Source organism: Vigna angularis, chromosome 1 (assembly GCF_016808095.1).
Source record: "Vigna angularis cultivar LongXiaoDou No.4 chromosome 1, ASM1680809v1, whole genome shotgun sequence".
NCBI classification, from domain to species: Eukaryota; Viridiplantae; Streptophyta; class Magnoliopsida; order Fabales; family Fabaceae; genus Vigna; species Vigna angularis.
In genome coordinates, this window is record NC_068970.1 from 38,591,932 (window position 1) to 38,607,028 (window position 15,097).

Genomic DNA, 15,097 nt, shown 5'->3' on the forward strand with positions numbered 1-15,097 from the left:
ACGTAAAATGTGTTTAACAACATTCTAGTGATTATCAAGAGGTTGTGTAATAAAATTGACAGACTTTATTTACAACAAAGCTTATTTCAGGCCTCGTAAGAGTAGCATGCTACAACGCCTCAACCATAGATTTATATAAAGTAGGATCTATGAAGAGATCTACACCATGTTTATACAACTTACAATTAGAGACCATGGGAGTATAGATAGTGTGATCTTCTCCTAAATGAGATTCATGGAGCAAATCACTAATGTATTAAGTCTAGGTCATTATAACCAAGTTGTTAGATAAATGTATGATTTCTAGGCCAATCCAATTTGTAATGCCCCAATTCAAGGGGTCAGAATCATAATTAAAATTGAAATATTCTAAAATTCTTATAGTGCGAAAAGTGTATTCATAAAAATTCAGTATTTAAAACGCGCAGATAACAAAGAAACACAACAAAAAAAAAAACATTCATCCATACTGTTATCCTTAATAACATCATCATCTTCAACACCATGACTGTCGTCAACGTCCTCATCAACATTATCATGACCATACCATCATTGTCATCCTCATCAACACGGTCCCCAACATCATCGTTATCAAGAACCTCAACATTATCATGAAGGCCTTGGTATATCTCCTATACGCATCCTCACACACTTGTTTTACCAAACAGATTCATTCGAGTCATCCCACCCTTATGGCTAAAGGACATGTTCCTCTGTTCCAAAGGGACTTACGAGTAAAAACATCGGCGCATCGCACACCAGACATTATACTCAACAAACAAGCCAGTGTCCAAGAAAAACATCATTCCCCTCTTCCCACATCGCATGACCAAAAAGGGTACAACACTCGAAGCCCACTCTCTTTTCACATCGCACGACCAAAGAAAGTCTTTTTCCCACATCACACAATCGGAAGCCCAAAACTCAAGATTTACTAGGTACAACAAGTAGACACATCCATCACCTTATACGCATACAACCAAATGACAAAATCCACATATTCTCAACTTCACTCAAATATATATTATATTGTAACATGTTCAATTCGTCCTCACATAAGGGTATTAACAAACATCACAATCATATGAAGTCAACTAAACACATCAAATAGTCAAACTAACTATTAATCATATTCCCCTTTTTCATCATACACACACAAAATTATAAAGCCCCATCCATACTCTAATATGGACCCCACATGGGTCCCCCCTCCCACTTATCCATTTTATTCCTTTAAGCATGTAGGTAATGAATCTTATTTTGAATCTCGTGTTAATTAGTGACCCGCAATTATTCATAATTAATGATTTTAATTCAAATTTTATTTTTTATTTTACTTTCTTTTTCCCTTTTTCATGATTTCTTATTCATCTAGTAATCTCCTCTGATTGTTTCCTGCAACCATTTGATTAGAACAATTTGCTTCCAGATCAAGGTTTGAGTATGTGAATTTAGTGTTTTAATTATCTTGATCTTTTATAAAACAATAGTCATGTTTAAGATGTATTGAAAAACAAATTTATGTTGGTGAAAATGTTGTAAAATAAGTTAGAAACAATTTGGATTACTAGATGAGTGGCTTTTAGATTGTTGAAACTACATTGGAGTTTAACTTCACACTTTTCCTCTCTTGCATCAAATCTACCCTTAAATATGGAGCTGTAAATGATCATGTCTTAATAGTACACTTAGGTGTAACTATAGATCCATCCTTGACAACTAGAGCCTAGGATTGCCATCCTTTAGTATGATTCCCAAGTGACTACTTGAACATGTCACCTACATTAAGATCAAGACTCTATAACCCCCTAATTTGGGATGCCATGATTATGATAAAAAATTTAAATTCTAAAACCATAATACCATTGTGGAAATCCAATTTAAATAAGTGTTTATAATTAACCAACAATAACCCATAATTCCAATTAATAACAAAATAAAACTCGAGATAAATTCGTTTACTTAAACCAAAACCATAAATTCCTGAACCCACTCAATCAACTCGTCACGCTATATGACATCCGAATCATTTGCATGATCATCTGTTATCGTATTAAAATGATCATCGTAGGTGGAAACCACAACCTCAAACATAGGAATGAGCTAACTGAGAATTAATAATAAGCATAATAATAAAACTCACAAGTGTTAAATATTCATCACAATATTAAACACAATAATAACATACCAATAACTTAAACACGGTTACACATCATTATCACAAACCAATGATTTATCCTTCATACCCTACCATATCACATGTTCATCAGAACCAACTAGTTTGACTTGTCATGCCATCCAATACCAGACCTAGTCCTACTATCTTCCCTTTTTCCCACAACCAAGGTCGAAGAAAGTGCAACACTTGAATCCATCCTCTTCCTACATCCACAATCGATGATAACCTTTTTCCTACATCCATGGCTGAATATAGTGTCCAATACTCAAACCCATCCTCTTTCCACATCCACAACTGAAGAGATCCTCTTTCCCACATCCACAGCCAAAAGAGTGATGTCTAGATTTATAACATATGACGAGAAGACCCCACAAATACCTATTTTATCTTCATACGCTTGCATCAAAACAACAACTGACATATACACAATTCACACACGAAGACATGTTATCTTTTAACCCATTCAAAATCAGTCATATTATCATTCACCACGCATAAAAGTCCAAACAAAATCTACCAACCAATTTTCCAATAACAATAGCCAATAAAAAGAGTGCAACAACGTCCATTTAACAATAAAAGAAACTCACAACTAACATTTATTTTAAAAATATGTTTAATTTGTATATTACTAATACAACATACTAATATATATATATATATATATATATATATATATATATATATATATATATATATATATATAATTACAACAATATAATCTTATAATTATCCTCATCATAAATTTCTTTTTTCCTTCATATATAAAACTAACTACCTTCAAAACGGGTAACCTGGCCCGACCCGACTCACCACGGGTTGGCCACTTAGTGAGCCAACCCAACCCGGCTAATTTATTAGCGAGTCGAAATAATTTGAACACGATCCGACCCACCACGGGTTGGTGGGTTAAACGGGTTGACTCATTGGCTCACTTAATTAACTTTTTTTTCACCCTCTTCTTCTCAGATTCTTATAACATGTTACTTTGATCGATCAAATTGAAACAGTAATAATTGGACCAATTGATATAAAAGAAAATGAAACAAAAGAAATATATTGTTATATATATTCTAAGCTATCAAACATAAAATTTTGCCAATTTAGTTTAATGTGATACACAATCGTTTGACCAAAAAACTACATATAGTCGTTAACAAAAATATATAGCACAAGATAAAACTGTCATGCTTGTAGATAGGTCTAAAAACAAGATAAAATAAATGATATATTCCTGAATTACCATATATTAAATTGGAGTCCTGAATGGATTAATTCATGGCAATTGCTCCCTCCACCACCACCGAATGCTTCCTACACTACCCCATACCAATTTTGCCCTTCTCTAAAACGGATGTCAACATCCGTTTCACCTTCAACGGATGTTGACATCCGTCCGTTCATATATTTTATATTTTAATTTATTTATTTTATTTAAAAAGAAAAAAAAATCTTCAACGGATGTGGCGACATCCGTTAACGGATTGCCACATCCGTTTTAATAATGTTTTTAAAACTATTTGATTTTTATTTAAATATTAATATATAAAATAAATTAATAATTATTATTTTATTAAATAAAATAAAATTAATTCATAAATAATTAAGTAATAATTTTAAATTAATTAAATAATATTTATATATTAATTTAAAATATAATAAATTAAAAACTAAAAATTTAAAAAGAAAAAACTTCATGTTACAACGTCCGTTTTAATAAATTTTTAAAAACTATTTTATTATTTAAATAATAATACATAAATTAAATTAATAATAATTATTTTATTAAATAAAATAAAATTAATTTATAATTAATTAAATAATAATTTTAACAAAATTAAATAATATTTATATATTAATTTAAAATATAATAAAATAAAAAACTAAAAACTTTAAAAAGAAAAAAACTTCACGGATTTAATAAATTTTTAAAAAGTATTTTAATTATTATTTAAAATAATAATATATAAATTAAATTAATAATAATTATTTTATTAAATAAAATAAAATTAATTTATAAATAATTAAGTAATAATTTTAATAAAATAAAATAAAATTAATTTATAAATAATTAAGTAATAATTTAAAAAAAATTAAATAAAATTTATATATTAATTTAAAAACTTAAAAAAACTAAAAACTTAAAAAAAAAATAAACTAAACGGATGTGGCACATCCGTTGAAGAATTTTTTCTTCAACGGATGTTGACATCCGTTCAAGAAAAAAGGAGGAGGTGTAGGATATTTTAAAGTATAAAGGATAGTTTTGGAATTTAAAAAAAGTGGGGTGGTGTAGGGAACAATTTGTGGTGGTGTAGGGAGTAACCCCCTTAATTCATAGTTAGAGCTGTCAAATGAGCCCCTTTAATAAGATTTGGCCCTAGCCCACGTGGGTTGGGGTCAAAAAAGCCCATAGGGCAAAAGAAAAACCCTTCATTAGAAAAACCCACAAGGCTAAAAACCCCTAAAGCCCTATAGGCTAGGGCCAGCCCATGGACTTTCCTTTTTACAAAATTTAACGTCCAGAAACATAATATCATCATACAAGTAATAAAAAATCATATGTATTTTTTATCCAGCTTTCATTTTATCTTTGTTAGTAATAGTTATAACCATAATTGATTCATGTGTAATTATATGTTTTTACCAATAGAATTAATTTTCTACTTCATAACTATTTGTATATTAATTAGTTTAATAATAATGCTTTTATACAATTATTCCTTAATTTCCAAATTCTGTTTTGATAAGTTTTTCATCTTAATTTGTGTTTTTTAATTTTGGTTTGTAAATTTGACTCTTCAGAGATATCAACATAAAGAAAGTTTGAAAGTTAAAAAATTTAATTTAATTTGTAAAATTTTGATGGACAAACAAATTTATCTATAAATGGTAATCTATTTTGTCACTAGTTTAAATCAATATCATTCGATTAAGATTTGTGATCAAAATTACATTTTTTTTAATTGGTGTAAACATGTTAAAATTTTGACTTAATAACTTTTTAACTTTTTTAATTTTCCCAATTTAATAAAATTAATATTTATTATTTATAAAGTTATATAATTCTTTTAGAATTTTTTTAAAACATATAATTTAATCATTTACATAATTTATATATTTTTATGTCTTTTCATATATTTTATATTATATTCATTTGTCTTTTTTATTAGTTTCTTGTTAAGAGACATTGATGTAATTTATTTATTATTATAATTATTATAATTTTTATTTAATTTATATGTTAATAATTAAATACAAAATAATTTTAATTTTAGTGTTATAAATTATAACATTATATTTATTTAAAAACATTGTATCTATTATTTAATTATTTTTTATTACAATCGGCTCAATTATGATAAATAATTCAATAAAAACGATTTCTGTTGGATAAAGATATATCTGATTTTAAAATATTAATTTAATCTAAAAGGTTAGAAAATAAATCTGATTTTATAACCACTAGGATTACATCTAGATCTTCTACTAACATATATGGTATTTATAACAATTTTGCCTAACAAGGATTTTCACTAAAAAGTTAGTTCTTTTATTACGTGAAGTTAATTTTAAACTTTATAAAGTTTGTGGTTTAATTTTTTAATGTATATATATATATATATATCTATGCAAAACATTCAACAAAAGAATTTTATATGACAAACTATAAAAAATAGAAATTTTACACTGATATTAAAAATTCATCCAAACAGTAGATTTGAATTTAAAATCTAACCATAATTAATATTTCAAATATTTATATAGATATCAAAATTCGATTATTGAAAAATCAAATTTTGAACTGTGTTACCTTGATCATATGACACATACAAGCAAGTGATTCAATCATAGAAACCTGGGCATAGTCATTCATGCTTTCAAAGCAATAACATTCATTCCAAAAAAACTCTAGAGTTCAAAACCTCACATATAGACTCATTCAACATTCCACATACACATCCTGCTTAGCATCATAATCACAATCACAACATTATGCATTTGTTCACATAGCTCGTGAACCACCACCTGTATATCAGCATATATGCACAATCTCAACATCAATCAATGTTCAAGCATCATCAAACAGTACTCATCATGCATAAAGCACAAGCAAACCATCATAACAAATAAAGTTTCAAATTGAATACATCACAATCCTATTCTAAAAACAGAAACAAATAAGTTCACAGTACAAAACAAAAGATAACAAATCCTGCTATAGAGGTGATAGCATCCATCAGTAGATGCTATCTCAGCTCCTCATCAACCCATGTTGTCATCTGTATCTTCCTCCTCTTCATCTTCCTCAGCATCTTCAAAAGCATCTTCATCATCCTCATCATCCATAGTTGAAGCTTCAGCTGCTCCAACTCTACTGTCTTGAGCTTGCTCCTCTGGCCATGCCACCACATTATGAAACTCATCCATGGTCCACCTATGTGCTGGGGTGTATCATACATCCCAATAATCATCTCTGTTGTGGCCACCGACCCTCTGTGGATGGACTGCATCCTAGCATCTATAAGAGACATATACATCAACTGACGAGTGCAAAAAGTGTTTTTGCGCCTCTTTCTGTCCAAAGATATGAACCCTAAGTCGTCCAAAACCTTAAATAGAGTGCAGAAAAAGTCCAAGCCCACGAGACTAGCGCTCAGCGATAGCTGCGACACTTAAATGATGCTTAGCGATGGTGCCCAAGCGTCAAACAGTGCTTTCAAAACCAAATTGGCGCTTAGCGGTGGCGCCCAAGCGTGAAACAGTGGTTGCACTTCCAGACTAGCGCTCAGCGGTGGTGCTCAGGCGTGAAACAGTGGTTGCACATACAGATTGGCGCTTAACGCCTCCAAATGACGCTCAGCGCTATCTGCGATTCTTCTATGTGCCACTTTTCCAGCCTTTCATGACTCCAGCTCCTTGCTACTTCAACTCCTTCATCTAATTCATCTTAATTCCTGTCAAAACAAGGAAAAACAAGCATAAAACCAATAATACTACCTTCAACTCTCTTATTCACATAACTTAAGCAAAAACATGATTTCAAGCTTGTTTCTAAGTCATAAAGGATGTTTTTAATATCAAAATTAAGTATAAAAATAACGATTTTTCAACCGTTATCATGTATATGTACTCATATTAAGTGCTTACATTAAATATATTGATATTATGTTATTACGTCACAATATTATGTTAACACTTTTGTTACTATATTCTGGCAGGTATCCTTCATATGTATCGTAGTCATATACATTAGGGACCACATTGCACATTCTTTAACAAAAGGGGAACCACATGTCACATTTTTTAACCAAATTGGGGACTTAAATGAACATTCTAAACGAAAACCATATTCTTCATTTGAATTCATTAACAAACACCGATACATCATCCATTGCATGAACATAGAAACATCAACCTAAACATTCACCTTCACATTCCCCTTAACATTCAATGAACAACACATACAACCACATTGTCCACCTAATAACATCAACCTAAACAGAACCACAATATCTCAATATTTAGCGCAATAACAACACACACAGCTCCACCTAAAAAAATTATCCTTTTATGCAATTCTTTCACAAAATTTTCCAGATCACGTATCCTCCTCCTTTGCCTGACAATTATACCATTTCTTTCATCAATGTTTTCTTCAGAACACCACTTGAAAAAGTTATAAGAGATTTGAAGATCCACCTTGTTATTCACCAAATTAGGCACCAAAATTGGTTCAAAGTCAGAGAATGTATCAACACATAAATCCAATACACATAAAGTGAGAAGGTATTCATAAAACCTTGTAATGACAATATCCTCAAAATTCCCTGTCAGCATTCTTTGCACTTCTGGCCACTTTGATTACAACAATATCACCACAGTTGTAAATTGGGATTATCTCACCTCCCATCCATTCACCACCAATGTGAGGAATGCGAAATTCCTTTACATCATATATTGGAACAAGAAGAACAACCTTGGGAAGAAGCCACTCTTATCTCGCTATAACCATTTTGCTCACTTTAGGGAAAAACTTGCACGAACCCTAACCCTTTTCTTTTACTTAATCACTTTAACTTTTAATATTTCCATATACATTTCCAAGTTAATTTACCTCAATGTGTCACACAATCAATAACTGGACAATTCATTACTTTTGGCCAGGGGATACTTACACCGTTAAAGTTTTTAACGTCGTAAGTAAAAAGAACCAACTTGAACTGCTTTATAAAATATAAGACAATTGTGAATATCTAAAAAACGGTAGAACTACTTTCACCAAACCAAAGGATCAAATAAATATTAAACCTTAACATTAAAATCAATTCATATTGAGCATTATAACCATGCCTATATAATTAGTGACAAGTAGCATTAAAAATATGTGTGAATTTATAACACACATAATCATAAAAAAAAAGTTATCTTAAACCAAGTAAGAGAATTAGATAAAACTTATGGTATTATTAACAAGACACTTATTTTAGTGGTAAAAAGATTTTCTCATTTTACAAACCATTTTTTCTATATTTGCTTACCTAATTTTTTCTAGCTGCACCATATAGATTATAAACACGAAAATTTTCACATATAAAAGTTTGTTTTAAAAAATAATAACGAATCTACTAATATGCAAGACTAAATTTTATTTTCATTACTATGCATTAATTTTATTATTTAATCAATTATATGCAGTACAATTATGAAATACAAAACCAACTTAATTATTTAATACTTTTTTAAAAACATCATTTATATTTTTAAAATTTTAATTGCTTATTATTTTTAAATGTTTTCATTTTTTGTTTTTTTAATTATATATAAATAAATAGTAATATTAAATATTTTAATTAAACTTAAAAACCAAAGAATTATTTTTCAAATCATTATTAAATTTATGTATATTTTTATTATTATTTTTCTTAAGTTTAACTTTAAGTTTTTTAAAAAGTACTTTACTGAAATTCAGTCTTGAGACATTAAATTGCAATTAGATTACCCTTCAAAACACAAACAATCATGAATGAGTTCGTTTAGTCGAATTCTAGCAGTGAAAAAAACTAAACCGTAAAATCCTGGTAAATAGGATGTTCAGTGTGTCTAACGTCGAGAATTAGAAGGAGAAACGGCTAAGAAAAAAAATGAAGATTATAATTCATAAGAAGGATATTTTTCCCGCCAAAAGTAACCTTTGTTCCCGCCATAATATGCCTCTCATATATCTAGCCGTGGCCAAAATTTTCCCAGATCTACTACTATCACGCCATGGACATCGACCCGAGCTCCCGGAAGCGGAAACGTGCCTCTGCGACACCCACCCAAAGCAGAGCGCAGCTTCACCGGAACCGCTCCGGTCAACTCCGGTTCGATCTTGTCCCGAGTGATGAGGAACCCCACCCAGTACTCTTTCCCTTTCATCGAACCAATAGCACGAAACCCAAGCGTGAGCACGACGAGCCTCTTCGCCTTCTGATGAAGGACCTTCGTGCCAGGCGTGTCTATTCGCCTCCGCAGTCCTCCAACTCCAGTTTGATCGAAGGCACGTTTCTCAAGTGGACTGCCGACGATTCCGATTGTACTGACATGAAACTTGCCGAAGGCCCCGATATGGGGCTTTCTAGCGAGGCTCGGAGCTTCAATCTAGGGAACGCTGAATCCTTAGAAGAGAACAGAAAATTGCAAGATTGCAAGGGAAATAACGACGGATATTGTCCAGAGAAAATTGATGGTTTGGATGGAAAAGCGTTACCAACGACTCTACCTGATTCTGAGGTATGTGTTGGTTCAACTTCAAAGGTTAACGTATGTGAAGCAGATATTACTTTCAAAGATACACCTACAACGGGGATAGATAACACGAAGAATGATTCTTCTCTTGTGAGCCAAGTTGTAAGTGCCTGGCTCTTATTTTTATTTTTTTAAGTTTCCATTGTATTTATTTACTAATATTTTTTCAGTGAACTCGTCTTATCCTAGGAGGGAGCTAGTGACTGACTTTTCTAATGGATGTTGTACATATAGCCATAGTTGGTAGCTCTAACTGTAGTCATGGCGAATTGTGAGATTAGGTTAAACGAGTTTTTGTGGGACTTGGTTACAATTCCAGTAAATAATTCCGCTTTATAATTTTCCCTCTGCAGGTTCTCAGACCACGTTTCCAGGGAAAGCTGTTCAAGATCCCGGGTTCTGCCAATTACAGAAGGTTATGTACATTTCTTAGAGATAGCGTGAGAGAAGACTCTGGTAACTATTTTGAGCTGCTAACCCCTTATTAATGTGCTTATTTAGATGATTATATATTTAAGGTATCTTTGATGAATTATTTTAATTTGCTTGGAATTTTTTGTAGGTACACCAAAATTGGGTTTTGGCCAGAAAAATGAGGGCGGTGAACAGGAGAAACAACATCCTTTGGCGTCTCAAAATCAAGAGGCTTCTAAAGAAGAACTCAAGACCGACGGTCGCACCACGCGTGGTACTAATGGGTCAAAATTGACATCTTCCAACTACTTTCTTCAATAAGAAGTGCAATTAGATTCAAAAGAAGTGACTACTCAATGTTTATTTGTGTAACCTGCAGAGGGAAAATGTTTGAGTGAAGCGAAGGTGGATTCCACTGCAGATAATGGTGTTAACGGTTTTAAAAGTGATTTACCGAATGATGGCCTTAATCAATTGTCTAGCCACACGAATGGTAATGAATGCAACGAGCCTAGTCATAACAGTGCTTGTACCTCGGAGGAGTTTGGTTTTTTGGATGAAAAATATATTCTGACAACTCCTAATGCTCATATATATGGTAATTCAGAGGTTAATGCCAAACCCATGGATTTCACCAGAAGCACCCAAGGGCATGCTGCTGAACTATTTTCTTTTAAAGCTGACAAGGGGAACGATTTCCTCAAGAGTAAATCGGTAAGAATCTGTTCTTTGTTTCTAATCTTGTTTTTTTCCACCAATTCTGTGTTAGACATTTGAATACTGATCTTTGCTAAAATATAATTATGTTACCTAAACAGACCAGGTGTCGAAACCATAGGTGACGAAAATTTTTACTATATTAAGCATTGAGATAAAACTATTCATGCTGTAGTGGGTTTTCTAGAACCTTGTATGCCTGCATTTTAGTAAAATTGACAAAATTGGTTATATATTTGGTGGAGATTTAAATATGATTTGTAATGATCATGCAGGTGCCCAGACAGAACTTGCACAAGAAACTTTTTATAACCCCAGGTTCTGTGAGCTATAAAAGGTTGCTTCCATTTCTAATGAATCTTACCAAAGATGACTCTGGTAACTTCTTTGTGTCTTCAACGTCTTTAATAATATAATTTAGATATTAATTGTGGAAAATGAAGAAGCTAATTGATTTTACAGATACATCCAAATTTGATCATCAGACACATATTCAAGATGAAAAGGAAGACGTGCATCCAAAGAGGTTTCAACTTCCTTTGTCATCTCAAACTGAAGAAGCTTCTATAGTTGAACACAAGACAGACAGCAGTCCCATGCATGGTGCAGTTGAATCCAATGGAGTGGAAAACTGTGTATTAGTTTATACTTCTAATGAGTTATCTCATGTCAAGCAACCATTATTGACACCTCAAGACTTGCCTGAATTGCCAATCCAATGGGACTCGAAAGAAGGGGTATGTGAGGGTCTATCTGCTCCCTCTGTCAACGAACTTATGGAGAAAATTGTTAAAGACGATGAATGCTTGACTGCTTCAGAACTTAATCCATGTTCAATAACGGACGTTGATTTTCACTCTGCTAAGATAGTTGCAAATGTTGCGCCAAATGAGGATCGCCAGGAATCCAGACGACACAAGAATGAGTCACCACTCAAAGATCAAATTGGACTTTTTGTCAACAGTGATGTCTCTGTTGATGAGAACGTCACAAATCACGTCCGGGTTTCAAATGATTTACCCCGATCACTATCTGAGAAGATTATCTCAGGCAAATCTGACATGGGAGGACACAGTGGTGACAAAGTTGGAAGTATGACGAATGACATAGTTATATGTTCAACGATGCCTTCAGAAGGTAGTAATAACAATGCTAGAGAAATAAAAAATGAGTTTGAATCCAAGATCACATCGGTGAGGACCTTAAATACTTCATAAATGTATTTCCTCAGAACTTGCATGAACAGCGTTATGATTATACTTTCCTCGTTAATTTAACTTATATTTCTGTGTTTAAGAAACAGGTTCTTAGACGTTGTCTGCAGTTTAATTTGTTGAAACAGGCTGGATCTTTAAACTGCAAAAGACTGTTTCCATTTTTATTGAATAGTAAGAAAGATAATTCTTGTGAATATTGCTTTATATTCTCGTGTAAGATAACTTCGTTTTCAATTTTCTTCCTGACCACGGTATTTGCGAGTGATTCAAATGGCTGTTACTTGGAACATTGTGCAGGTAATTCTGGTACTCAGCATCAAATAGGATTAAAAAATGATAGTTCAAGCCAAAAATTTCAAATTCCTGAATTTCAGTCATCTCGTGATTCATGGGAAGTGACTCAACTGCAAGATGAACAAGTTGCATCAAATGGACTCTGCAAGACCGAGAGTTCTACTGATCCATCAATTTCTGATCACGAAATAGAATTGCCTGTCATAACAAAAGAAAAAACTTCACCTCCCTTGTCCAAGTCATCAATTTTCTCCGAAATTAGAGGAACTAGTTCTTTTCTGATATCTTGTGGGAAACAACCTGAGACACACAAATGTGGTCAGAGTTTGTCTCAACTGAAAGTCGTAGGACAACTTGGAGACCCTGCAGTTGGTTTCAGAAAAGGAATTTTAAAAAGAAATCCAAGGGGATGCCGAGGACTTTGCACATGTTTGAACTGTGATTCTTTTCGTCTTCATGCAGAAAGAGCATTTGAATTTTCTAAAAATCAATTGCTAGATGCCGAAGTGGTTGCCCATGACCTTATGAAGGAACTATCTCTTCTAAGAAATATGTTAGAAAAATCAGCTGATAGTGTCAACATCAATCCTGTTTTCGATGGAAGCCAGGTTAGTGCCATAAAGATTTTGTTTCTTGTTCGTTTCATTAAGTTTTTTGGATTTAATGTAGTTTACCAATTCTAGCCCTTCTGTATATGCAAAATAACGATAATTAGTGTAGAAATATCAGGAAAAATGCTTGGCAAAATAAGGCGTTTTTACCCCTGTATCTTTTAGGTTAGAGAAGCTTGCAGGAAAGCATTTGCAGCGGAAAAAACTGCGAAGGACCGTCTTAATCAGATGCACGATGATCTTAAAACCCATAGCAGAATAACAGTAAGTGCATGTTTGCGCCCAAATTTGGTTCCTCCATTTGAAAAGTAATGTTTTTTTTAACTTGGTTGCAGAGCTTGAAGGAACCAAGGGTGACGTTTGCTCTTAATGTTGAAGAAAAAATCATTCCACCGGGGCGGTAATTGTCCAACCATATTGATGTTTTGAAACTGGAAGAGTGCCATAGTAAAGCTCGACGAGAAGAGCATTACTGATTTATTTTCGTAATTTCTTACTGTAAATACGAATTTATTAACGTAATATATTTTTATTTATTGAACTTAAAAAGTCATCAATTTAATGATTGTAAAACTTCTACTTTCTTGTGGTTTTTATTAGTTTTAATAAAGTTTCAAGTCGGCGCATTAAAAAAATTAGAATGGGTAAAATAATTTAAAGTTGTCTTTCAATAAAGATGGAATTAATTAATAACAAATTAGATATTATAAAATGTATACAAAAAGTTAGTCAAACAAAATAATAATAATTAAAAAAAATAAAAAATAAATAAATAAAATAAATAAAAGATTAAATAATTAAATAATAATAAAATGTTAAAATAACAATTGTCATAATCCAAAACAGCTTGCAATGTTTTCATTTTTTATTAAAGATTAATAATTATCTTTATGAATTGCTTTAGTTTATTTGTGCTTTTGCAAATATCCTTCCTAGTCTTATTTTATGATTGATCACACTTTGAAACTGAATTACTTTGTAAGCTAAGCTACAAACCTTTCTAACAAATCGATAGCTTCTAAAACTTTCACCCAAGTTTTCTCGTGTATCCAAGCACTAATCATTGGTTTCGTAGTTCATAATCCAACATCAGACATAACATCATTTACCTCCCCGGTTCGTAGTTCACAGTAATTTTAAACATTCAATGGGACACTGATTTCATCTGAGAATGTTACAGTTGATATTTTGTTTGATCCATAGCCAGACATTTTTAGCTGTGCCAAACTAAATCTCCTCTGCATCCACCTTTCCTTGTCAAAATACTACCCTATTTTTGTGGTTTCATATTGTCCAAATTATTGTAACTCATACTACCTTTCACATTTTTTGTTTTTTATTTCATATCCTAAGGAGAAACTGTTGAAAGTTTTGTCTAAGGTTGGTTCTGATGCACATAACTTATACCTACCCATCTATTATACAAATCCCAAACTAACATATAAGGCAACCAACAAATAATTGATTCACCACCTCCTCATTTTGATTACATAATTCACATAAAATATTGCCTACACCTTTATGTATTAAATTGTCTTTTGTTGGTACTTTATTCAGTAGAACTCTCCACACAAAATGTTGAGGATTGGGAAGAGCTTTAAAAAATTAGAAAAACATTGAATAGATCAAAAAAATTTCTTATAGACCCATTTTGCAATAATTTGTATGCAGACTTCACTTTTAACACTCCCTCTTCATCTCCTTTCCACATTCAAGTGTCTTTTCTCTCGCCATCAAATTTTTGGTTTGTTATGATATGCATTAATTCCTTTTCTTGGTTTGCACTAATCTTTCTCTCTTCCACGATAGATTTCACACCCATCTTTCATCTATCCATTCCTCCAACTACCCTATGGGTTTTTCCTACAATTTGA

At 32.0% G+C, this 15,097-nt stretch overlaps 1 protein-coding gene across 5 annotated transcripts; it reads left to right on the forward strand.

The window, feature by feature from the left end:
* The first annotated feature begins 9,416 nt into the window (after nucleotides 1-9,416).
* Nucleotides 9,417-13,806, forward strand: LOC108323612 (uncharacterized). Of its 5 annotated transcripts, XM_017556186.2 has the most exons (11): nucleotides 9,417-10,072; nucleotides 10,324-10,426; nucleotides 10,533-10,658; nucleotides 10,764-10,877; nucleotides 10,992-11,098; nucleotides 11,377-11,479; nucleotides 11,564-12,294; nucleotides 12,399-12,489; nucleotides 12,616-13,220; nucleotides 13,389-13,487; nucleotides 13,559-13,806. In XM_017556186.2, the coding sequence occupies exons 1-11, from the start codon at nucleotides 9,449-9,451 to the stop codon at nucleotides 13,625-13,627; spliced, it is 2,772 nt and encodes a 923-aa protein (XP_017411675.1). In that variant the 5' UTR covers nucleotides 9,417-9,448; the 3' UTR covers nucleotides 13,628-13,806. The 5 variants fall into 5 exon arrangements, with proteins under 5 accessions (XP_017411675.1, XP_052727847.1, XP_052727848.1 ...); XM_052871887.1 differs by having other exon boundaries at nucleotides 10,764-11,098; XM_052871888.1 differs by having other exon boundaries at nucleotides 10,764-11,098; nucleotides 12,405-12,489.
* The last annotated feature ends 1,291 nt before the right edge of the window (nucleotides 13,807-15,097 follow it).

What these genes read in the sequence shown, in the direction of transcription:
- LOC108323612 (XM_052871887.1), top strand. Translation starts at nt 9,449, where the DNA reads ATGGACATCGACCCGAGCTCCCGGAAGCGGAAACGTGCCTCTGCGACA. An exon ending in CTTCTCTTGTGAGCCAAGTT is followed by an intron (nt 10,073 to 10,323) that starts GTAAGTGCCTGG and finishes TTCCCTCTGCAG; the next exon opens with GTTCTCAGACCACGTTTCCA. An exon ending in ATTTCCTCAAGAGTAAATCG is followed by an intron (nt 11,099 to 11,376) that starts GTAAGAATCTGT and finishes ATGATCATGCAG; the next exon opens with GTGCCCAGACAGAACTTGCA.